Source organism: Falco rusticolus, chromosome 1 (assembly GCF_015220075.1).
Source record: "Falco rusticolus isolate bFalRus1 chromosome 1, bFalRus1.pri, whole genome shotgun sequence".
NCBI classification, from domain to species: domain Eukaryota; kingdom Metazoa; phylum Chordata; class Aves; order Falconiformes; family Falconidae; genus Falco; species Falco rusticolus.
In genome coordinates this window covers 18,562,560-18,586,344 of record NC_051187.1, presented here as the reverse complement: position 1 = coordinate 18,586,344, position 23,785 = coordinate 18,562,560, and the positions used below count along the sequence as shown (strand labels likewise).

The 23,785-nt window shown below is 42.5% G+C and overlaps 1 protein-coding gene across 3 annotated transcripts in view; it reads left to right on the top strand.

Moving 5' to 3' along the window:
• The window catches only part of PIGL (phosphatidylinositol glycan anchor biosynthesis class L), a 62,040-nt gene that overhangs the window by 25,390 nt on the left and 12,865 nt on the right, over positions 1-23,785 (top strand). For 2 of the 3 annotated variants that reach the window (XM_037372712.1, XM_037372721.1), the window contains exons 3-4: positions 14,643-14,733; positions 21,191-21,258. The exons of the other annotated variant lie outside the window; for it this stretch is intronic. In XM_037372712.1, the coding sequence (XP_037228609.1) occupies positions 14,643-14,733; positions 21,191-21,258 (159 nt within the window). The remainder of the gene's footprint in view (positions 1-14,642; positions 14,734-21,190; positions 21,259-23,785) is intronic. 3 annotated transcript variants of the gene reach the window in all.

Below are 23,785 nucleotides of genomic sequence, written 5' to 3'. Positions count from 1 at the left end.
TTAACTGCCACAACCCAGCGTTGCCAGCATTTGAATACAGCAGCATGAAATGGCTCACAGTTCCCTACTCCAGCTTTGTCTGGATGTTGGAAAAGTGATGTGATGGAACAGAACCTCAGTTCTTTGTACAAACAAGCTCTTGATATTGCTGATAGGTTGTTCAGGTCTCCTGAGCAGCAGCAGCCAAGATGGATGGGACACTCAAAACTGGACTGGATGGAAACACATAAAGGTTCCAAACAGCACAGTATGTTCTTGGCCATAATCTCTCTAACGTGCCAGAAAAAGAAAGCACTAGTAAGGGCCTACATGCACTACTTACTACTTTAATCAGTTACAGGAAGATGGTAGGGCTTGCAGGTAGGTTAAAAGAAGGATGGTGGGGATAGTGGGCCTTGTAAAAAAAACCCACTGACACATTTCACACCATAGCAGTGTCCCATTGAAACATCTGTCTGTAACAGTCCCAGTTCCTGCCTGCTAAGAATTTCCTTATTATATCCTGTTACACTGGAAGGGTTGAGTGAAGGAGAGCCGTAGCTATTATTAAAAAGGAAAGGGGGAAAAAAAGTCTAATCATATAAATCCTTGTAGTTAATTTCCTCTTAGAAGATTTGTGCTCTGTAATTACATTGCCGAAGAAGCCTTTCTTCTTTTGAGTTCATGTGAAAGCTAAATGATTTTATTCCCCTGGGCTTTAGTTCAATCAGTATACATGGAATTACAAAGTTTTTCAGTTCCAGTGTAAACTTGAATTAGAAGTTGGTGGGTGTGGTACTTCAGATTGGAGCAAACTATTAAAAAGAATAAATTTCTTGAAGGGACACTTGCTGGTTGGGAGTACATTTAACACAACCCCACCACCAAGTAGGAATTTTGTTTAAGAGAACCCAACCCACCAACAGAGAATGCCAGCAATCCAGGATTCCCAGCACAGAGCAGCTATGAACAGTGTGAGATACTCTGTTAGGATGTAAGTAATGCTGACAAATTGTTAAAAAAATTTATAGGTATTTTCATTGTAATGAGTAAACAGTGTAAAAGATACTCAAAGTAATATGTCAAAGTAGTGGGATGGGATTTACTAGTTTGCTCATGGAGTTTTACTGTTGCTCTTGGTGGAGGTACTGAAGCCAATTTTGAGCACTTTAGATAATTTGTTCTGTAGGAAATGTAGCTGTTTTGGTGATGCAATACCAACTTTTTAAAAATGAGGAAACAGAACTTGATGAAGCAAATAGGAAGGGTAAATTTTCACTTGTCATATATTCACCTTTTTTCCTAACGTACACTAGATTTTACAAATGTGGATGGTGTTTCATGAGCCATAATCTCAGTTTTATTGCATGAGAGATCAGGAACAAGGGAAATGAATGCTTTGTTGAGCGTCTTTTGCCTCCTGTAGCTTCTTCAATCAGTTTTGGTTAAAAGGAAAAAAAAATAAGTTTACTGCAGAGCAGGTAACTGAAATACTTTTTTAGAAACTGAATGGGATTTGGGATGAATATTTTGTTACCTGATCCTTCTGTACCAGCTGAAGCATTAAACAAAAACCGTTTGATTACAGTTCCATGCCAAGTCATGCACCTTCTTCTAACAAGTCACATATTAAGTGTCTCATTGTACGTATGCAGGTACTCCTTATACAGTTATTTCCATTCATTCTCATTTCAGAGTTGCAGTCTATTTCTCTGCAATTACTATTTGCATTGAAATAATTCAATTCATTACATAGCCTTCCCTTCATGCACATACATTCTACATTCTTTATAGGTTTTGTGAGTGTAAGCTTAACAAATCTTGTCTGAGTTATATGCTTTTTTTTCTTCTTTAATTGTTAATATTTAACTGAATTTCATTAAGGATATGTGTTGGGTGTTTTTAGATGAAGGATGAATATTTTCTGGTAAATCAGTTTTTAAATCTTCTGAAAACAGGTCTGGCAAACAGTGCTTGTAAGAAGCAAAATTTGTGCTTATTTTGGGGTACAAAATGGCAGGGGATAAAAAGGGGCAATTCACAATTTAAGTTGGATGCATTCTTCATTAAGCCATTCTACTTCATGTCATTACCTAGCATCAGCAAGATTTAAACCCTTCATTTTGGAAGGAATGGTCACATCTGTAATAAATTATGGTCTCTCTTATTTAAACAGTAGCATTGTTATAATATATTTTCTTCCTGTATTTCTCTTTCATAAGCCAAATACTCAGCATTTCTCTTACTCTTGTAAGTAGCCACAAGATGGGCTGGCAAGGCTGGTTTATCATTTGCCTTGGAAAAGATATTGTATAATATTGCAAGATAAAACATTGGCAGACATAGGTGTGATCTGTGGCAGAGAGAGGTAAGGGGTTTGCAGAATCTGCGCTGAGAGAGTGAGGCTTCAGTGGGAGTAACTACATGGAGCTCATGCACGAGTATCAGAGACTTCAGCTGGTCTAACTTGTAAGGGGCGGAAAACAGTTTATTACAGTGATCCTGTTTATGCAAAAATGAGACCAAGGCACCGATTTCATTCAAACTTTTTCAGTGCTTAGTTTTTTAGCCAGATCTAACAAAATTCCTTTCATTTTTTTAAAAAAATGAAACATATATCTTTGGATGTAGGTATAGCTGTGGATGAAACTGTCAAAGGGAGTTCCCATATCAAGACATACCTGGTTTTCAGTGCTGCATCTGCAGGGTCCATTCTTGTTAGAATGAACTTGTCATCACAGCAAAGAAAAGAAATCCACACAACCTCATACTGGGAACAATAATGTTTTACTGGGGAATGCAATATTGTAGGGCAAGACATGATTTTATGTAGACTTCTCCTAAGTTACAAATACATAAGGAAGAGCAGCCAAGAATATTGATGGAAACAGTCATCCAGGGCTGTGTCATACCAGCGCAGTCCAGAGCACAATTAGGTGATGCAGAGGTCAACCCTTCGGCCATTGACAGGTTTTGGGAGATACTATTAAGCAGCTCCTATGATGTTGTTGTAATGGTGGATAATTTGCAACTGTTAATGTTTTCTGCTCAATCCAAGTACCCAGGAATACATGAGGCTTTACAGAGCACCTCTAAGAGGCCTGTTGAAAAATGGATTGTTATTTGCCCCAGGTAATAAAATGTATTCCTGGAGTGAGTGTGGGTGATGCAGTGCTGGGCTGTGGCCCTGCTGCAAGCTGGGAGCTGGCAGGCTCTGTTCCAGGCTCTGCCCGTGAATCAGCTCTGTTGCCTCAGGCTCTCTAGGGAGAATTACCTGAGCTCTTAATTCTCTTATTATAAAATGTGGAGGTTATTACTTGCCTACTTCCCCATACCAGCCTCAAAGGGGGTTGGTTAATGAACATCTGTTAAATCTGTGGAAATAAATGCTGTAAAAGTGCTGAAGTAGTAGTAGTAGTTCAAACAGTAATGGCATGACTGCAGGTTGGTAATCTACAGCTTTTTCTTATGGGATTGTGCTATAAGATTAAATAACCATTTTAACAAGGCACTTGCAGAGCACAGCTTCCCTGTCTCTGAAGTACTCCCTGCGTCCCTGGTACTTTTAAGGTGCTCCAGAGCCAGGACTGGGATGCTGCGCCAGCACAGTTCTGTGCTGCTGGAGGAGTTCTGTGCACTCTCATGTAACCAGGTACGTGCAGTCCATAGCACGCAGCTATGTTCACAGTTCATCATCCTCACTCATCTGCCACTCATTAAGAAAAAAAAAACCGTACTGCTCCCTTCTTTAAAACTTACTGGTTTCCTTAACCCCCCACCTCGCTGAATGTCTTAATCCCCCTTGGTTTCCTGCAGTGGTGTCAGGCAGGCAAAGCACTGCCCACACTGCACAGTGGTCTTTCTCCTGGGCTGTTGCAGGCAGCTGCTGGAGTGTGAGGCCCTGGCTCACAAGAGTTAATAGTTTCCAGCCTTTGGTGATCTTGGCCTGGTCCTAGAAATCCGGCTGGGTGCTGGTGGCTGCCAGGAGCCTCCCTCTCGCCCGTCATGTGAGTAGTGTAAACAGGCTGGCTGTGCTGCTGGGCTAGTGGGGGGCTCACTAGTGGGCCAAAGTTCAGTGGCTGCATCACGGCCCTGCGGCAGCACCGGCTGAGCAGGCAGCAGCAGGGTTACTGCCGATCACCCCAGCTGTTGCTATAGCAAAACCCTCACGTAAACCTCACATTAAATCTGAGCGAAGAGAAGAGGAAGACTAAACGATGAAGGTCATTGAGTTTGTACTCCTTTTGTTCATTGTTGATGAGTCCTGCTTAGCTGTTGCAAACTGAGTGCCCAGCGTAGTTCCTGGCTGGGCTGCTGTGGAAGCTGGTGCAGGTTTTCACCGGCTGCAGAGAGCGGGGCCTGGCCTAGAGCTTGCTTATGTAATCATGTAATTGGGGGCTGGCAAGACAGTGCCTGCAAGAGAATTGTTTGCATGTACAGAAACTTTGCATGTCAGTAAAATTTGTGAGATCAAGCTCACAGTTAAGATAGGTGTTTAACTTCTTGATCCATGAATGATGGTAGTAATAAAATTTGCACCCAGCTAGAGAGCTCAGGGTATCAGAATCTCAGTGTTATAAAGGGTGGGTACACCATGACTTTAAGAAGTAATGCTCCTATATCATTGCATTGATCAAATGGATTGCAGGAGGTGGGTGGTTGTGGGAGGCTGAGGAGTCAGGAAACCTCTTTCTGGATGGAATTGTTACAGGGAAGCTGGAATGTTGTGACTTGGGAAGCTGCGCTTGGAATCAGGCCATCATCCTCTTGAGATCTCTGCTGAAGTTGCATCTGCATTTACATAAGTTTTGGCATGAGAAATAAATGTCCATGAAGTGACTATTCTGTGCTTTCTCTTCCTTGATGATTCATTAAAATGGCTGAGGGATTGATTTGGCTACAAGCTTTCTCCTGAGGTTTCTGACTGCAGTTTATTGGTTACGGGGAATAAATCAAGGTTTATCTCTTTGCTAGGAGCGATTATGCTTTTGGCTCTCTTTGTCTTTGAGGGTCTGGCCCATGCCACGAAATCAGTGGCAAAGTTCTGTATGACTCACCTGGGCCAGAATCAGAACTGCTGTTTTTGACTATATAGTGTGGCGTATTTATCATTCCAAGAGCAAACAGATGTAAAATTAAGGTTGTGATGCAGTGGTACTAGGTTTATTTGGCATATACAGGTTGTGGTATTTCAGTCATTTGCCTCTGAAGGATTATGCTGGCTGCTGTGGGAGAGTTGCTGTTCCATCTGCTTGGGTTTGTACCCTTTCCACTGTGGAGTCCTGGACATGTTATGATGTGTGTCAGGAACTTCATGTGCCAGTACTGTAGTAAAAACTACGAGGAACACACTGCGTTCCCCTTCCACCTGTGCACTTACTGCTCTTCAGCCAGAATGAGACCTCCTGCCCAGCAGTTTGAAACTGGAAGTCCTCTTGAAATAGTGGTGCCAGGACTCATGTTAGTTGGGAGTGGCTTCTTGGTGCATGTGCTAATGTACCCTGTCCCAAACTCTGACCTGCTTCTCTGCTCTTTTTTTTCAAAGCATTTTACAAAACAAAAGAAATTAGTAAGGGAGGAGTGAAGTCCTGCGGTCTGCTCCTCAGAGTCCTGGTTTTTCTGGTGATTTATATTTCAGTTTTAAAACATAAATTTTGATTGTGGAATTGCTGGGCTTTTTGTTCTCACTCAGAACAGCTTAGGCCCCAGACAAATTCCTAGGCAACATGGCAAAGCCAATAATAATAATGAGGAAGCGAGCACTGCTATGAGCTGTTCTGGGAACTGCCCAGTCATTTCATATAGGCATAATGATGCTCACTCCTTATAGTACAGATGGTGCTTTTGGAGAAATGGGGTATATGTTCTTCCCCAGTTATTGTCAGAAATATCAGAGTGGCCAGAGACATCCAGAAGTGGTAAGCAATTGAGCCTGGGGAGCTAGGTGTTACTAGAGGAGAGCCCACCTTTTCTGATTTCACGTCAGTTTATTCCGCCCTCCAGGGGCTGACATAGACAAGAGCAGATTGTTCTAGGAACGTGGAGCCAAATTCCCAAAAGCCACCAACTGCTGTAGTCCACGTGCACTGTTCAAGCTTTCCACTGAGCATTTCCATCAAACATCTTCTTGACCTTGGGAAGGTGCTGAACTGAAGCATTACTGCATATATACCTTTGCTCAGCAGTTGTGCTCTAAGATCGCCATCAGTTGTGTGTTTGAAGACGTTTCTTTTATTTGAGGTCTACAGATGAGATTGCCAGATGTTGCTAGTAGATCTGTTATTTGTCAGTCGTTTGGGACAAATACTGGAAATGCACTTTGCCAACAGATCCTCAGAAAAAGGTTGGTGAGTTCTTATTTTCCTGAACTAGGTAGGGACTTTACTGGTCTGCTTTCCTGCATACCTCTCCAAGATGTGAGCAGAATTGACTTCATTTCACACTGCACTATTGTCTGCTGCCCAAACCACATTTCAGTGACCCAGAGGAGGAACTGCTGACTCATAATTCAGCATGGCACCCCCAAATCTCGTGAGACTACTGAGTCTGGCCTCTGATCTTTTCAGTGAACTCTGTTAATGGCCCCCAACAGATCACACAGAAGTCCAGGTTCTATAAAATGAAAGGGAAGCTTCTTGCCCAGCACTTGACAAGTTGTTACTGGCAACATGTAGTGCTGGAAACTGCTGGTTGTGCTAGAAACAGGCTAAATGATGGCTGGTTGAAAATGTGTCACTGGTGTGGAATCTGTGGGCCCCACTCAGTCGATGGGCACGTAATATATTCTGGGCACATAATGGCTGTTGGGGACAAAGGGCTGTAACTGGCCTTGGCTTGGCATGTGGAATATGTGCAAAATGAATGCAGCTCAAACATGAATGAAACTTGGGAGTAAAAAGTAGCATAAAACACAGCACCCAACTTAAGGGTGAAAGTTAAGGGGGAGAACTGCTTTATTTTTTAAAGAATTCTCCTTAGGGACTTGAACTTAATTTTTGTTACTACCAGTTACACCGGTGATTCAGATACACTGCATGGTTCTTGCAAACAACCCGTTGCAGACTTCCACTTAAATTGAAGGTAGGACTTCTCAGTGTACGTTGAAGTGAATGAACTAGAGGCCCCTCCTTCCTCTGGCAGCTGAGTTCAGAGCTGTGCATGGCAGCGAGGTGTTCGGTGCTCATTGCCTTGTGTGGTTAATCAAGCAGTGATGATGACTACACAGGTTCTGATGTGTTCTTCACACTAGTTCCTGAGCGTGTTACAGCACAGTAACATGCACAGCACAGTAATAACATGAGTCTCACTTGCATGTGAGACTCCCAGGTCTTGTTTCTCCTCTTGCAGGTTGCATGGTTGCAGCATAGTGCTGGGGCAGCGATGTGTACTAAGTGCATGTTTGCCACTTGAGATTTGCTGTGTGAGATCAAGGATCAGATGAGGAGTTGTAGACATATGCCAGAAATACTGTTCTCCACTAGTGTGGCTCTTCTAGAAACCGTGTTCCTTAGCTGCAGTGTTGCACGGTGACATCTTGCCCACCAAGTGACCAAAGCAAGGTGCCCAGTAGGTGATGCACCTAAAACCCTGTCATGTGGTTTGGCAAACAGGGTCTCCATTATTAGAGTAGCATTTGGCCTTGACGTCTCAGCTTTCTTATGTGCTCTGGAGAGTCTGGGGCATTTAAAACTTCAAATATTGCTGTGTTTCTGCTAAAAAGGGTGTGTTCCAGGGAGTATTCCTGCTATTTGCAGCTGAAAGCAAAGTGGTTTGGGAGTCCATTCACTGTTTGGCACCAGTCCCTAAGGAAGTCCTAACTGCCTGAGAAGACGTTACCCTTGTGGCAGAGTTCCTCTGCACCATATGGGCAGAACTGTTCACTGTATTCATCATGTTGGAGCTTTACGCAGTCTTTTAGATATTTTGGGCCAGACCTTCAAGTCAGGAATAAGATGTTGAACTCTATTCCATGGGAAGACAATGCAGGAGTAAAGGACATGTTTGTGGAGTTCCCAGTACCCTGGATTGCCAAGATGTGTGGTTTAGATTTTGGTCTGGAAATCAGAGAATCTGGAATAGCACTTTTCTTAGAAGGATCTCAAACTTCTTTACATAGGTGTGAACATACAATTATTTCCATTTCACTGGTGTGAAGAGTGGATGATAAGAAAGCTGTGACTAAATCAGAGCAATCCATTCAGAATTAGTTGAGCTGAATTTTGTTTCCTGTCATACGCAGCAGGGCCTGATGGCCTTTCCAAACTAGTTTTTAAAAGTTACTTTTTAAAACTAGCTTTAGCTGCTGTGGTTTCTATGTATTTCTGTTCTTGAAAGGTACCATCAATTGTTTTTGTTTAAAGGCATTGAATATGAACTTGTTCCTACAGAGCTTTGTGCTGTAATTTATCAACAAGGCTCTGAGGCACAGACGTCAAATGAATACCAGATTTCAAATTATGATAAGCAATTGTGTCATCTCTGTGAATAGACATCAATCTCTGCTGAGAAATCATCAATAATTTATTTAAAAAAAATGAATGAATACAGGGACATTTGGATAGGTCTTTGCAAACAACAAGCCCTGTGTTCTGTAATAATTCCTTTGAATTTAAACCCAAAGGATACTTACTTCTCAAACAGAAACACATGATCACGCCCAAGTCAAAAAGTTTGTTCCCTAGAGAACTAATTACCATTTACCTTTGGGGAGTTATGGAGGTACTTGGAATATTATCTGTCAGAGGTGCACGATGTTTCTGCATAGCTCAGTGAAGAAGGATGCACAGCTTGCCTGGACTTTTGAGCAAGCTGAACGGAGTGCTGTCTGTGTGTTCTGTCCCTTTACACATGACTTCTGCCTTGTATGGCCACATTAGTGATGTCAACACTTACCTGGCATCTAAACTTACTTAATTTACCTTTGAAATTTGTAAAAAGCAGGTCCAGACTTACACATTACAAAAGTAAAGGATGGGGAAAAAGGATTATGTCCATTCTGGTTTTTTTTTTTAATTTGTGAAATATTTGAAGTGTATTTTATTTCTGCTATTCCAGTCAACATTTTCCTTTATCCTCTACCTACACCAAAACCTAAGATTCTGATGTTTCTGTCTGCATATACAAATCTCTGTCTGCAAATACAAATCTCAGAATAATTTGGGTTTCTTTACTATCAGGAGAGGGAGGAAGCTGCTGGTGTAAAAATTTCAGCTTCTCTGTAGTAGGTGGCTTTTCATGTGACAGTTAACATCCTACTTTAGTCCATTTATCTCCTAAATTGTAGATTGTCACATTCCAATAAGCACACAGCATCTGTTCCCTGTATTACATGATGTTGCAAGATGCTGATCGTTTGTCTAAATGGTTTTTTTTCAATTGAATCAGAGATGTACATGCAACCTAACATTAACATTTCCCTCCTGTCTGTAATTGGCCATTATAGGAAGAGAAATTTATGAGTAGTTATGAATGTAAGGATTTAGAGGCTCTGCTTTAAGATCTAGGGCTAGCCTGTCTTATCTTAGCATAATCTCAAAAATAAAAATTCTCTGCTTTACTTTAGAGACCATGAAATAATTTCTGTTTACACAGTTTTTTCAATTAGTGTTATGCTATGATATAAAGGTCACTGATTGCCGCTAGTCATCACATGGCTTTTTCACTAATTGTGCACTCACGTCATTTTGTTCTGTGGGATCTTTTGCTTTTTGATCCAGTTTCAGTTGCCCAGATGTTCATTTCATACAGTTAACTTTATACAAAGGGCATCCTTTGTTCCAACAAACACATTGCGGTCATTGTTCTCAGCTGGGAACTTAGTGCGCAGCAGTTCACCTGTTTCCTATGTAATCCACCATCAATCTACCGACCTTTGTGATGATTTAATGTAGAATCATTCATTGGGGAGAGGAGGGATAAGGAGGAAAAAATATGCAAAAATGTTTCCTGGTCCCTAGCCTTGGATTGATTAAGGTTATGCTGCAGGATAAAAAGGCAATAAGAAATGGGAAAGCTTTTTCATCTTGAACCTTTTGGTTATGTAGTAGAAAAATCACATGAGTATCTTGAGAATTTTGCTCTGGTGTCTCAGAATATATTGATGGAGACCTAAACATCTTCTAGAAGGAACCATATTGTCACTCCGCTCCCTTCCCTATTTGCCACCTGTAAAGGCTTCATGTCAAGGCAGAAGGGGTGCTTGCCAGTCCCGTCGGAGTAACTCACATAACAAGAGGCACTGCTTCATAGTGCTTCCAGGGGCCTGAGGACTCTCCGATTCAACACGTTTCAGGAAGGACAGATCTCAAGGTTATTCTAACTGCAAGTGTTTCATATAGGACGGCCCAATTGCTGTTGGTTAAGCCACGTAGACATCATGTAGACTAACTGTTTAGTTTAACCTTTAGAGCAGTCATGAGAACTTTGTTCATGAGCAGAATAAATTCCATGGAAGGCTTTGAAGGAAGATTGTCCATATAAATGCACTGGCTGTTGCTAAAAGATCTGTGGAAGATGAGCAGTGGAAAATTGGCCAAGGATTGAGCAGTATATCGTGTAAGAAGGGTGTAACTTGGCAATATGTATCTGTGAAGTTTTTTAAATCTCTGTCTTGGCCAACAGAGACCTTCCAAATGACAGGAATCTATCCATCTTGAGCACAAATGTTCCTAGAAAGATGACCCTAGTATAACTGGCAACATGCACAGTGTTTTAATGGCCAAGGCTGAGGCACAAGAGGAGCTACGCTCCACAGCCCACAGCAGGCAAGAGGGGGCCTGGAGAGGAGCTGGCATCAGGCAGTGATTTTTAACATTTCTTTCATTCAGCCAGCTGTAAGACTACTGGGCAAGATCTGCTCAAGGTTGAATTTTGGTTTAACATGCTGATGTGATTTTCTGTGGCCCCCTTGTAGCTCTCTGGTGCCTGGGCCAGGATATCCGGGACATCCACGGTATTCTTCCTATGCAAACCTTGGGAAGGGGAGCTGCAGGAGCCAGTGTCTGCTCTGTCTGCTCAGCTTGGCAAGGAGGAAAGCATGGAGGTGATAAGGAGAAAACCAGGGGTCCTGTCTGGTTCTCACTACCAACAAGGGATGGATAAATTGAAAAGTACAGGTTTTTCTTTTCAGAACATGTTTCCCATAACCAGTTCATTGGAAATCAGTGAGCAGAGACAGGCACTACTCTGTACTGCAGCAACTGCAACACCATAATTCTCCATTTCTCTCTCTCTTCAGTCTGTAGATCCCTTGGCACAGCTGTAAATTCCCTGTACAGTGCACAGCATGGCTTTCACTGAAAATAGCTGGGAAAACATTTCTGGAGCATTATTCCATTAAAAATATTTTTTTTGTCTTTTATGCATCTCCCTATTTTTCCCAGGTCAACAAGGCCTGCATCCAGGCAGCATTCAGTATCAGTTATGTGGAATGCCCACAAACATCAGTTCCAGACTGTAATAGTTCTAGTTCGGTGGAAGTGAGGCCAAGTGACCAAACTCCTCAACCCTTCCCACCAGCACCCCCCAGCAGCGTGACCTGGGAGGCCTCAAGCGCAGGATTTATATCCTGATCTGTGGCAGTGACTGACAGCAGCAACAAGGAGCTCTCTGGGGCAGAAGACAGGGAGAGTGGGTGAGGGGTCCCTGTCTCCTGGGACATGCTCCAGTCTGCTCCAGGGAATGTGCTAATTTTCACTCCTTTATAGTCCTTTATTCCAGCCCTTCGACCTTGAGCTGGGAGGCATTATCAGCCTTAGCCAGAAAGGCACTGTGGAGTTAACCATTTAAATGCTGAATGTTTCTGGTATGAAGTCCTGAAAGTAAAAACACAATGAATGCAACTTATTTCAATAGCGCAGCAAGCCAGTGGATTTCTCAGGTTTGGTGAGGACTGATTTATGATATTAGGAAATTTTTTTTGTACCAAATATATGATTTTGTGAACTACAGCAGTTTTCAAAGTCTATATGCTCCTACGAAGTTCCTAGGGCATTTAGAGACCTCCTGTAAGAATGTATCTTGTGTGTATTTCTCTATGGTGTATATGAACTTGGTTTTCTTTAGTCGCCTTTTCATTCTTATCCATACCCAATTGTTGATATCCAGAGCACAGGCAGAAAGTTATCAGTCTCATGCTTTCTCTTGGGTCCCTACTATCATGGGAATGCTCGAATGTTTGGCTTTTCAAAATATTATGCAAACACTTACCAAAAAAAATTAAAAAAGTAATTTCCAGGAGAAATCTAGATTAATGTATTGCCAGTCCTGCTACTGACTTCTCTGAGTGACTTTGGGCATGTCATTTAAGTTGTGTGTTGCTTTGCATGTTTGCAGAATGAGCTAAGAACGCTTCAGTGGGCCATCATGGCTATTAATGAGTTATAAATGTGCTTATGTACATGCGTGTCTTGCTTGGCAAGATAAGCTTCTCTGTCTTTGGTGCCTGACAAATCCTGACAGATACTATGTAAGAAAAAGAATTCCTTTTCCTTACTGGGAGTGAGCGGTCTCTCCATGAGCAGCTGTAAGTGGGTAGAAGCAGAATTTTTTGCATAATATTCCAGCTTAATCAGTTCAGTGTTCATGGAGTTAATTTGCTCATGCCTTCAGATTGTTTTGTTTCCAGGGATTCTAAACCCTTGCCTCCAGCTGTTCATTTCCATTGGACCAGGGTGATCTTTATCTGTCTAAACTAGTTAAAACCTGCTCCACTACCCGGCAGCCTTTTTGGAGACAGCCCAATAAAGCTGATGCAGTGGCTATGATACCAAAGCCTCCTGGACATCATAAATTCCAAGCCCTGCTTTTTTTTTTTTTTTTTCCTAACTTCTCACTGTTGGAGCACCCCTCCTGTTTTAATGAGACTCTTCACTTCCTCCACAGCTTCATTTAACCCCTGTCCAAAAAGGGGAATGATATTTGCATTGTAAGTGGCCAGTGAAGAATCTCTTTTTGACTAATTTACTACTTAATATTAATCAGATTAAGTCTTGACATAACCTCAGAGGTACCGTTCAAACAACTGAAGCACTGTTAGACTTGCACTTAGACTCTGCTCAGTATGCATGTTGCTGGGGATGTTTTAGTTGAAGCATATTTTTTAAATGTGCTCCATTTAAAGCTTGCTGTGACATAGTGGGACTTGTAATACCTTCAGGGTCAACAGGGCCACTTCAAACATGGTATCTGAAAGTTTTTGTCTTGAGCAGATGAGCTGCAGGTTTGTTAAGTTGATGAGACAGCCACCAGATGTACTGAAAAATCTTTCCTATGCGGAAATTTGAATGTTTTGTACACATCAGGCAAAGATGCTGTCTGTACAAGAGGGAATTGCAAACAACAAAAAGAATTTCTGTTGTTGGTAATACCACTACAGGGACCACAGCTAGAACGTGTACGCTAATGTAGAAACGCCTTCCCTTGTTGCTGGGGTTTCTAATAGTACATTGTTTTGGCCTGTGCTGAACAGGAGTATGTAACACGATGGATAAAATGCTAATGGTCAGTGTGTACTTTAGGCTCTTCCTTCTACTACTGTTACTACTGTTGACAGCAGTGGGAAAATTTGTGGCCAGAAGACATCTGATGAAGACCTAGGCTGAGCTTTACTTTGGAATGTGCCAAGGAGACGTTTTCCTGTTGTTCTGTTGCAGATGTTACAGTCTTTGCTGTCTGGGGAGTCAGCAGGGCCTGAAGAGTGTTGCGAGGTAGCACCCCTGCTCTCTGCAGCAAACAGCTGGATCAACTCAGATCCAAACCCATGGGTCTGTGAGAAGTCTGTGTAGTCACTTCTGTGCTAAACAGCCTCACAGCAATTATCAGACGGTCAGAGGAGGAAAAAGGTCTGAGAAAAAGACAAGTTTAACATGTCATTATTGGTCTTTAACAGCTGTGTGTTATCCTATTGTTACTAATAACCTTTTTAACTTTGCAAGCAATGTTTTCTTGGCATCATTCAAATATAATGACTGGGGGGTCAAATTCAGCTCTCAGTTGTGTAAATATGTTATCATTCTCTTGGCTGTCTGGTGTTATTTTGCATTTGGCTCATGGTCCCCGCCCCTAGAAGCCTGCAATCTAAAATACAGAGGCAGAGTATTCGGTCACAGTATGCTTTGCATACCCAGTTGGTATGCAAGGCTTAAAATAAACAGATGAAGAACTACTGTCAAATCCATGCAATGTAATTATGAGTGTTGTCCACTGGTTGAGGTTAATGTGTTATTCCTGTATAAATGAGAGTGAGTTTGCTTGTTACTTTTTGTATTTAATTCACCAGTAATTTATGATTGGAAAGTCTTTCAGAAAAATGTGTTTTAAAAGGGGGTTTAAATAAAGAGAGAAAGAAATTTGATCAGGATTATTAGAGAACAAGAATCACAGAACAAAATAGATGTGCTTGAAGAAAAGCAGTCAGCAAGTCTGCATTAATGGTAAGAAGAAAGGGAGACTTTGGCAAATCTATGAAGAGGTGTTGGAACTGCTGTTTCTCTTTCAACCCTCCAATATACAAGCTTGTAAGACTCTTAAGTAAGGTTCAGTGGTTTTAGATGGTAAATAAATTTATCTTTATTTCATTCTCTGATAAGAAGATACCTCTTCTCTAGCGTGGTCTTTACAAAGTTCTCAGCAGTGAAGTGACTAATTGCACTTCTCATTTTCAGGGATCTTCTGGATAATCCTGCTGTTGAATGGGACGCACAGCTCCTCTCTGCCTTTGTGCTAAAGCATATAGAAGCCAATAACATCAACCTGGTAATGTGACACTTTCTACAGCATAGGCAATTTCCATGTTACTTTTGGGCTAGTGTTCTAGGCCTTTTCCTTCCCTCTGAAAGCTTTCTTTGAAGTCTTTAAAGTTAGGATTTTGCTTCCGGATCTCTGTGAAATATCCGAGGACAGGGGGAGAGTATATTTAGTCATTTTGAAATATTTGCTTTATAAAGTTTATCCATTTCTCTAGCTAGATCTTATGAAGCCACTTCTGGGTTGTAGTGTCACCAGCCTTCACTGAAGTAAAAGCTTCAAATTGGTTAAAAACTGCAAACTCTGTTGGAACTCTTAAGTTTCACTGTAGTAGATCTTGGGGTTCATTAATTGTAGAAGACCCTCTGAATGAGACCAGCTGAATTTCAGGTCTAAAATGATACCTGAGAGCAATTTTGCATTTTGTAGTTTAAGACTCTTTGTGAGTATTTGTACAGCTCTTATGTCTTGACAAGTAAGACATGGTCATTCTGATTCTTTTTCAAACACTTCAGACAATTGCTAAAAGTTCAGAACAAATAGAATTGCTCCACTGAAAAAGATGGAAAAGGATGATGATGTAGTTTGGCTGTATCTTTTCTCTCTTGAGATCTTTCTTTGCTTCCTAGTGGAAAATGGACAGTGGAGGAATTTTGCTTTACTAACTCCTCAAATGTTTTCTACATTTTAAAGCAACCATTTTGTCCCTGTTGCTAGGTTTCGTTGATGAAGAGAGCCCTTCTGGGGTTTAGGCTTACATTTAGGCTTAGATTTGAAGTACGTTGGCAGGCCTCTGTTACAGAGCTAGATTAGCAGGGTTATAGGTCGTGATTGAAGAATATTAAACCGGTGAGATTTCCTAGCACTGGTATCATTTGGGGTTTCTTTCCCACAGAATAGGAATAAAGGCCTAAGCATGGAAAAGGTTGTGTTCTGTTCTTTTCTGTTGAACCTTGCTGTGATCAGGCATGTCACTGTCACACACTGATGAGCAGCAAAATCACAAAACTCTTAAAGCCTTTCAGCAATTCACAAAACAAGAAACCACATCTCCTGTAGCATGAAAGCCCCATGAGCACAGAAAAACCAGCATCATGCATCCAACTTTGTATTGATTCTGAGGCTAATTTTCCATGAAATTCATTGCTGTGCACAGAGACAAATACAGTTTTCCTGGACTCTTTTTGTGCCTTTTGGCCCCATGAATAGATATGTTTTAATCTATTCTGAAAGCTCCAAGCACAAGAGGATTTGTATTGCATGTTTGTGACTCTCATGGGCACTAGGGCAAGTGCACCAGAAGCCCAGCAGAAATTCTCAAAACCCTGGAACTCCTCTAGATGATTAGAAAGGATTAGGTCTTTGCCTCAGAGAAAATTAAACTCAAGGTGTTTGTGCTGGAGGAGGCAGGAGTCTGCCACTAACATAGCATGAGCTGAAAAATAAAGTGTGGGGTTTTCAAAGCAAGAAACATGCACAGGCACTAGAACTCTCCCCGCTGTGCTGCGGGTGCCGGGTGTAGTGGTAATAATAAGGAACACTGTGGCAGGGCCCACTGTGTTTCCCCTCAGCACTTCCCTGAGCAGCAGGGAGGACAAATTACTGTAGCAAAACAGTACTAAAGGCAACTGAAGCACCTTCTCAGGGATGGTAGTAATGAACTGCTCGGTAAACTTACATTATTTTAAATGTCCCAAGTAATCACATGGGTTTCAGATGTTTGCTATAATACCATTCATTTGAGCAGACCTAGTTTGCCAAGAACAGCAATGCAGGCACCTAAATTACCTTTGCTGAACACACTGCATTTTAAAACTTCAGAGCTTGCTATCCATTAGACACTCTTAGAGCATCTCTGCTGTCCTGAGATAATGGCCTTGCCTTGAAAAGTAAACTGACAGGAGTGGTGAAATTGATAGAAGTGGCTTAACCTTTTAAAAGAGCCTTGTCAAAACATAAGCTAACAGGGTTTCAAACGCAGGAGACTTAACTCAATGGAGTTAATGTGATGGGAGGACATGTATTGGTTTAGCTATCCCAGTGGGACAACTTTCCCCAATTCTCCCCATAGTCATAGCATAGACAATGATATATTTTATTTACTGAATGTATGTGTCATCTGGCAGTGGAGAAGCAAGCTGCAATTCCACCATGCCTGAAAGTAAAGCTTGCAAGGCAAGGAGGCACACCATGGTATGCGTAGTTTTGTTCCATTGCATGGTTACTCATTTCCTCAATTGCCCTGGAAGTTCGTGAGTAACTCAATCTTTTTGAGAGCTACAGGGACATATTTCATCCAAGGTCTACATTAAATAGTGCAGACGCAGAAATTAACGATCAGTGTACTCAAAGCCAAAACTAATTTATAGACTGGAAATTATTTCCTGCCTGCTGAATTTATAAGCAAAAGCCAGTATTGCTGGGAAAGGCAGCCAAGGCTAGTCTGTCTCAATCCATGTTAGAAAGTATTCGGCCTGTAAAAAAATAAGTTACGTAGTATTGTGAGCCCCAGGCCGGCTCTAGATTATGAAATCCTACACTTCAGGATCTAAGGTTTGGTGATAGCAGATCTTGGATTGGGAGGTGACATTCAGACTGTTTTGGGAAAACACAGTGCCAAGACCAGAATTCAGCAATACCATGTTCTTACAAGCTGCTTTCTGCTATGGAGTGATGAAAACATCATCTATACAACTGTTGTTGAAGAGTCCCATTGTCTTGGGTCAGCTCCAAATCAGCATAGAAAGCCAGATCCTTCCACAAATGGCATTCAGGTTGGAGCTTATATTTGAGAGGGTGAGTTCAGCTCATGTTTTGGATCTCATCCCTTACACTCCTAAAAATCCAGAGCATTTGAATGTGTGATGTTTGTAGAGGATTTTAAGTGCTTTTGCAGAACACCAGATTTGGAGCGCAGCATGTGGAGTTTGCTAGAGGAGGCAACAGAGCTGGGACAGACTATGGCATCCCTTTTCCTACCTTCCTTACTTACGTTGCGGTCTCCTCAGGTGTGCTTTGGGGTATGTGAGTGGGAGGCCCCTGGGCCCTTTCATTCTAAGAGGTGGCACACCCTTGGGTTACACATTTGCAGCTCAAACCAAGTGGACACTGGGGTGTTGATCACAATTAGATTTTTCCATTTTCGCCCAATTGTCCATTCTTTTAAATGTTTAGCTTCTCTGCTTTAGTAGCAACAAGAGACATCTCCAAACACACAAGAGACTCAAAGAGAGTTTGAATATCACTGGCTTCTGCAAGTGTAAGACAGGCCTGTGAAATGATGCTTAGAGGAAGGCCATTAGAAACGAAGTTGCTTGCTATGGCGTTTTATGGGATGGCCCTTCTTTAAAAGGAAGGAGACATTTCTATCCCCACCAGTCTACTTGAGCAGATGTGTGCTTGCTTTGAAGCACTGAATGACACCAGGAAGAGTGAGGGAAACCCACAGCTTTGAGTCTTTTTTTCCTCCAATGCACATGCTGTGTAGAGGGGCCATGGACTCCAGACCTCTCAGGAGTTTTCTCTTCTGCTAGTAATTGAGCAATTTCCTCTGTGCTCTCCCCCCTCCGGAAGGGATTTCTGGACCTGTTTGTCTTGGCTGTTGCTCTGGCTTCCACTAGTGAAAGCTCCATTTCCTGAATACCAAGGTCACCCAGAAGAAAACCCAGCAACACCAACAGCAGCGGCTCCCATTTCAGAACAGGTGTGGGGAGGGAACTCCCTCTTGCCCTAAAGATTTCATTGAGCAATAATTTCCACATCAAGTATATTTCCTATCCCAGCCTTTTGCTCCTAGAACTGGCTAAGCCTGTTTTTAACCCAGACAGTTTCAAGATGTTCAGGTTTTCTCATCCTGCACTGATTGTTTGTTTGATTTCATCATCAGCCTGGTTCAGGTTATGCGTTAAAAGCAAGCACACCAGCTAGCTGCACCATGTGGAAGAAGCAAATGCTCCCATGTGAAAGTATTTTCAGCATGTGGGAAAGAAATTCAGATTGGTTATCGATGAAATGTATCCCTGAAGCCAGAGGAATATATTTACATGTGATTGCTGCCTGCTTTAAGTCACAAGCACCGCAGTGATTCTGTAGAATCGGTGCCCTGTTTAGACAGCAGACCTAGCAACTACACACTGGATAGGCAGGACATCACTGCGGTCTCAGAGGCAGCCTCTGTGCTGAGAGGGCTCTCTAAAGGTGAAGAGCAAATGTTTCAAAGGTGTTCTCTTTGCAGATAAAGTGAATGCCACCATGGCCAGGTCAGTATGCAGATACCTAGGGAATTGTACTTACAAATTTGTGTATTTGAAGACACAGGCAATTCAGGTGCAAATGTCCTAACAGTAAATTAGACAACATCAACTGAAAATTAACTCCATGTAATCTTTTTAGCTAGTTCAGATGTTACGTAAGCCCAGCAGCACTAAGAACAGCAGCTCCTATTTCAAAACAGATGCCAAGAAGAAAAACCTCCTAAGGTGTTTCTGAACACATAATTTCCATGTCAAGAATATTTCCTAATCCAGCCATGTGCTCCCACAGTTGGCCTGAGCCAGTTTTGTCAGAACAATGATTAGCTTATTTAGTCTGCTCACTATAGTCTCTTATCTCAGTCTTCTGATTTGTTCTCTTGTACCCTCCATAGAAGGAAAAACGTGTGGTTTGGCTTGCCTTCGGTTTTTAGCTTGGTTTCCTAAGGAAACAAGAATAATGCAATTGTATTTATATGTGTGTGCACATGCATGTTTCAAAAGACTTCAGAGTCCATTGGCTAATTTCAACGGCATTTGACAGCAGAGTAGTAGTCTTTAAAATGTTATATTTGCACAGGTTACATGAAAATAAATGACCAAGCAGAAAAGACAAACCCTTTCTCTGACCCTGTTTAGTAAAGAGGTTTAGTGCAAGTCCAGCCCTTAGCAGACTCACAGGGTTATTCACCTGCATAGGAATTTATTCTGCCACAGTGAGTGTGATATGTTGTCATCTTAGGAAAGTGCCACTCTAGGTAGGAGTGGCTTCAGAGCATGCTTTTTCTTATCTGCAAAATACAGGGTGCTGTGCTCATTCCCTGAGCTCTGCAGAATTTAACGTCTTTCCCAAATGAGCTACTCAAAAAGCTGATATCCTTAGGGAGGCACTGGGCAAACTGGGAAGTCTAACTCTGGACTTGTAATGGGTAGATGGGTTTATAAGCAGGCTTGTCTGGAGTTTGTGGGTTTTTAAGTATTTCTTATCACTGTCTGTGTTTCCTCTCCCTCTTTACACAATAACCCCTGTGTTTGAGAGGGCCTCTCCTGTTGGAGGGTGGAGTAGCGAGTTGCAGAGCGGCTTTGGATCTTCCCTTGATCTTTAACCCAGTACTTCAGGCCCTGCATATAAAATACATTTTGAGAAGGGAGCTGTGGTGAGTAAGCAAGGCAGTAGGATTTCCTTCCCTGAAGAGAGAACAAGCTGGCAAGGAAGCAGACATTGATTGAAGTGTGGGGAGGTTATGATTTCTTCCTGGTCATAGAGAAGGGAGCTGTGGAGAGCTCTGCTGCTGGCCTCTCCCAGAGCAAATACCTAACTTTAGACTGTCCAAGGACTGTCATTTTTACGATCTGGAAAGCCTACCAGCACACATACCCTGTCTGCTCAACACTTTGCATGGCCAGTTTGTCTTCTAAGTTGGAAGCTGGAGCCTTTAAGTACCCACCTCACAGTACTGTGCCGAGTGAGCTCCTAAGGTGGATGCTTCACCCCTGACACATCATTGGTAGGTCTGAGGGCAGGGAGCCAAGGGTATTCTGTGCTTTGGACAGTGTCTTGTTAGTGCTGTGTTCACACATTACTTCTGCATTATGAAGTTCCCATTTCTCCCTGCAGAGAAGCAATAAACAATATGATCTTCTCATTCAGCAGAAAGCCTGACTTGGTTGTACAAAAAGTGCAGTCAGCTGATTCTTTAAAAAGGCTTATTCTCATACCAGATTATTTATCACTATGTTATCCTGTGATGAAGCCTCATTACAGTCAGGATAGTAGGATGTGATTGTGTTGCTTGTTAAAGCAGTATGTCCTAATTCACAGCACAAGAAACTATAGTTTCACCCTGTAATCCACCCAGGAGTGACTGATTCATAGAGCTGGACCTCTTGGGTCAGGAGCAAGTTTGCAACAGACCACTTTGAAAGTAACCTTTTGGCCCTGTAATAAGTAACAAGTGCATCCTGCCAGCAGGAACATGCTATTTGTCATGTTTCTGTTGTTCAAGCTGTTACATTGTGTAGTCATCGAGTTCCAGAGTGTCTTGTTTGTTTAGTTGTGTTCCTGTAGCATGAGTTCACACACAAGGCCTCATTGTGCAACACAAGAACAACTCTTTAGATTCAATGGGCTGAGACAGTGGTGTGTTAGATGTCAAAGTTGGTAACTGCACAATCTCCTTCTTCAAAATGATGATTGTTTTGTGGTCTTATTGCAGGTGGTAACCTTTGATGCGGGAGGAGTGAGTGGTCACGCTAACCACATTTCTCTTTACACTGCTTTAAGGTACAGTGTTGTGCACTTTTCATTGAATGCCTCACTGTGGTGTTACAGGGTGAACGTGATGTTCGTTTGTAAGCAGAAAACTAAAAGCAGTATTTACTTCACTGCTGAGTGCCAGGCTGTGGGACTCAGTACTGTTTGGAGAAACTCTCACAGCTCTGTAAATGACGTACAGCATCCTTTGTTATTCCATCTGCTGGTGCTTTGCTGGTCTCCCTTTAACTGGGCCCTCTTTACTCTTCCTGTCCTTGATCCCAGTAGAATATGCAACAGATCACTTTGCACTTCTGGTTTGAGGAGAGTGTGTGAATAGCTGATGCCTGAGCTGGTGGTAGTTGGGTTTTGAAAAGTTCTGCACCATTGTTCCAGAGGATGTTGCCATCCTCTCCAGGTACCTGAATTTACCTCTCTGACCAAAGGACATTGCTCTGTCGCTGGAGCTGTCCCTATTTACCACTCTTCCTAAGTCAATTTCTTCCTTCCCCTCTTTATTCTTTACGTTCTGAGAACCTCTGTGCTGTGATGTAGGAAGGTTTCTAGACAAAAATGTCTTGTATTAAAATCACCCAAATTTTGCTGGCAGGACAGGTACTGTATTTTATTTTAATCCTCTGTACATTCAGACCTCATTGTGTCCTAGAGATCTCTCCTCCAGAGCTGCCCCTGCCTTTTCCAGGCATGAGAAGAATTCTTTGCAAGTATATCTTGTATTTTTAGCACCCATTTGTTTTCTGAATCATTTGTGCAATTCTCTGACTCTCCTTGCTAGCAGCATCACAGTGGTTTGCCTTTCTCACTTGCCTAGAGAAAGCTGCAGTGCCATGGAAGCTGTGCTGTGACATACTGAGCATCTCTGGGAAGATGTTGAAAGGCTTTGATGCTCTCTGATGGCTGGAAGTCAGTGTTAGAGGGGATCATGGCTTTTCCCAGCAACTTCTGAAATAGTCTAACAGAAAGAAAGGGGGTGGAGCGAAAGCCAACAGTATGTTTGTTTGGGCTAAGTGGGGAGATGCTTTCCAGTGTTATTTCCACTGCACAGTGTTATTTGAGGAGTGAGTGAGGAACAGAGGTTGATGACTGATGCTCACACCATTGGCACAGAGGGACTAGAGCTTCCAGCTGCCTGGACCTCTGTTTGCTCAGTCAGCCACTGTATGTCCTGCAAATAGGAATGGAGGGCAGATTGTTAGGTGTCTCCCTACATCCTGAAAAGGTACAGGGAGAACCAAGCTAGCAGCTGAATTATGTATGAAAAAGTTAAGGAAAACTCTATTTTGATCACAACTCTACTGTTGTCTCATTTTGTGGCTGTGCAGACATCACTTTCCCACCTCGGTGCTTTAGATTTCCTGTGTGTGCAGTGGGGATGTTAACCCTCTTCTTGTCTTGGAGTACCTTACTAGGAAGTATTGGTTATCTGCAAGCCCCTTGAACTCAGACCTTTGCATTAGTCCTTAGCCTACAGCAGAACATTGTCTTGGCCTGATGAGATACATGCTGATAGGGATACCAGAGTATAAGCAGGTCTCATTAACTAAGGGCTGGTTTACGTCTTGTCTCTCTTCCAGTCCTGAATCAGCAGAAATAAGCATGGTGGCCCAGTCATCTGCATGTGGCAGGAGTGATGCTGTGGCGGCTGAAAGGTTAAGTTTATTTTTAGTGGCTTGCTTGTCCTCATTATTTTTCAGTTTGTGCCATGGAGGAAGTAGAGCGTGACTGTATCTCTCCTGATTTTCAGTGCCCTGATGAGTTCTCACATATCGGCTAGTACAGGCAACGCTAGGAGCGTATGCTGAGGCTTCTCACTCCCATCCCTGCCAGCAGAGCTTTGCAAAACAGTGGTTGCTGCCCCAGGGGCCCCAGTGCTGCATGGCAAGAAAAAGGCAAATGAACCCTTCCCTCCAGGTATCATGTGCAATGTGTTTATTAACCATCTTGAAACAAGGTCTGCAGGGTTCTGCCTCCAGTGTGGCTGTAAGTGGAAAGGATGAAGCAGAGGGCTGGTGCAGTGATCCTCAGCTCTTTTGGGTGCTCCCAGTCTGTGGGAGACAGACTTGTGCCCACTACCTAAGAGATTATTTTCTGCAAAAGCAGGGGTAGAACAGGCTGTGTGACCCATCCCACAACTTTTTGCTTCAGGATGTACAAATTACTGAAGAGCTTCAAGGAACAAAACAGTTCAGGAAATGGTCATAGCTGAGCAGATGCTCAGTATTATCTGCTAAGGGCATAAATATTCTTTCTAGTGTCTGGAACAGAGGTTATGTTCAAAGGAGCAGGAACTATTCAGAAGAAATGTGCCCTTCCCCTTGCAGCAGCCTTCCTCCTGACAGCTTGCAGGGAGCCCAGCTGCTGCTTTGTGTCTAGGCTTCAGATCTGGGAGGAACTGTGAAATGCCAAGGTTTGAGGGTGGATTTGTTCTTCTGCAAGGGAAAAATAAGAAAAAACAGGATGGGAGAGGAACACAAATTGCTATTTAATTTCAGTCTCCCCTGGGAGTATTTCAGTTCTGGCTTCCAGACTGAAAAAA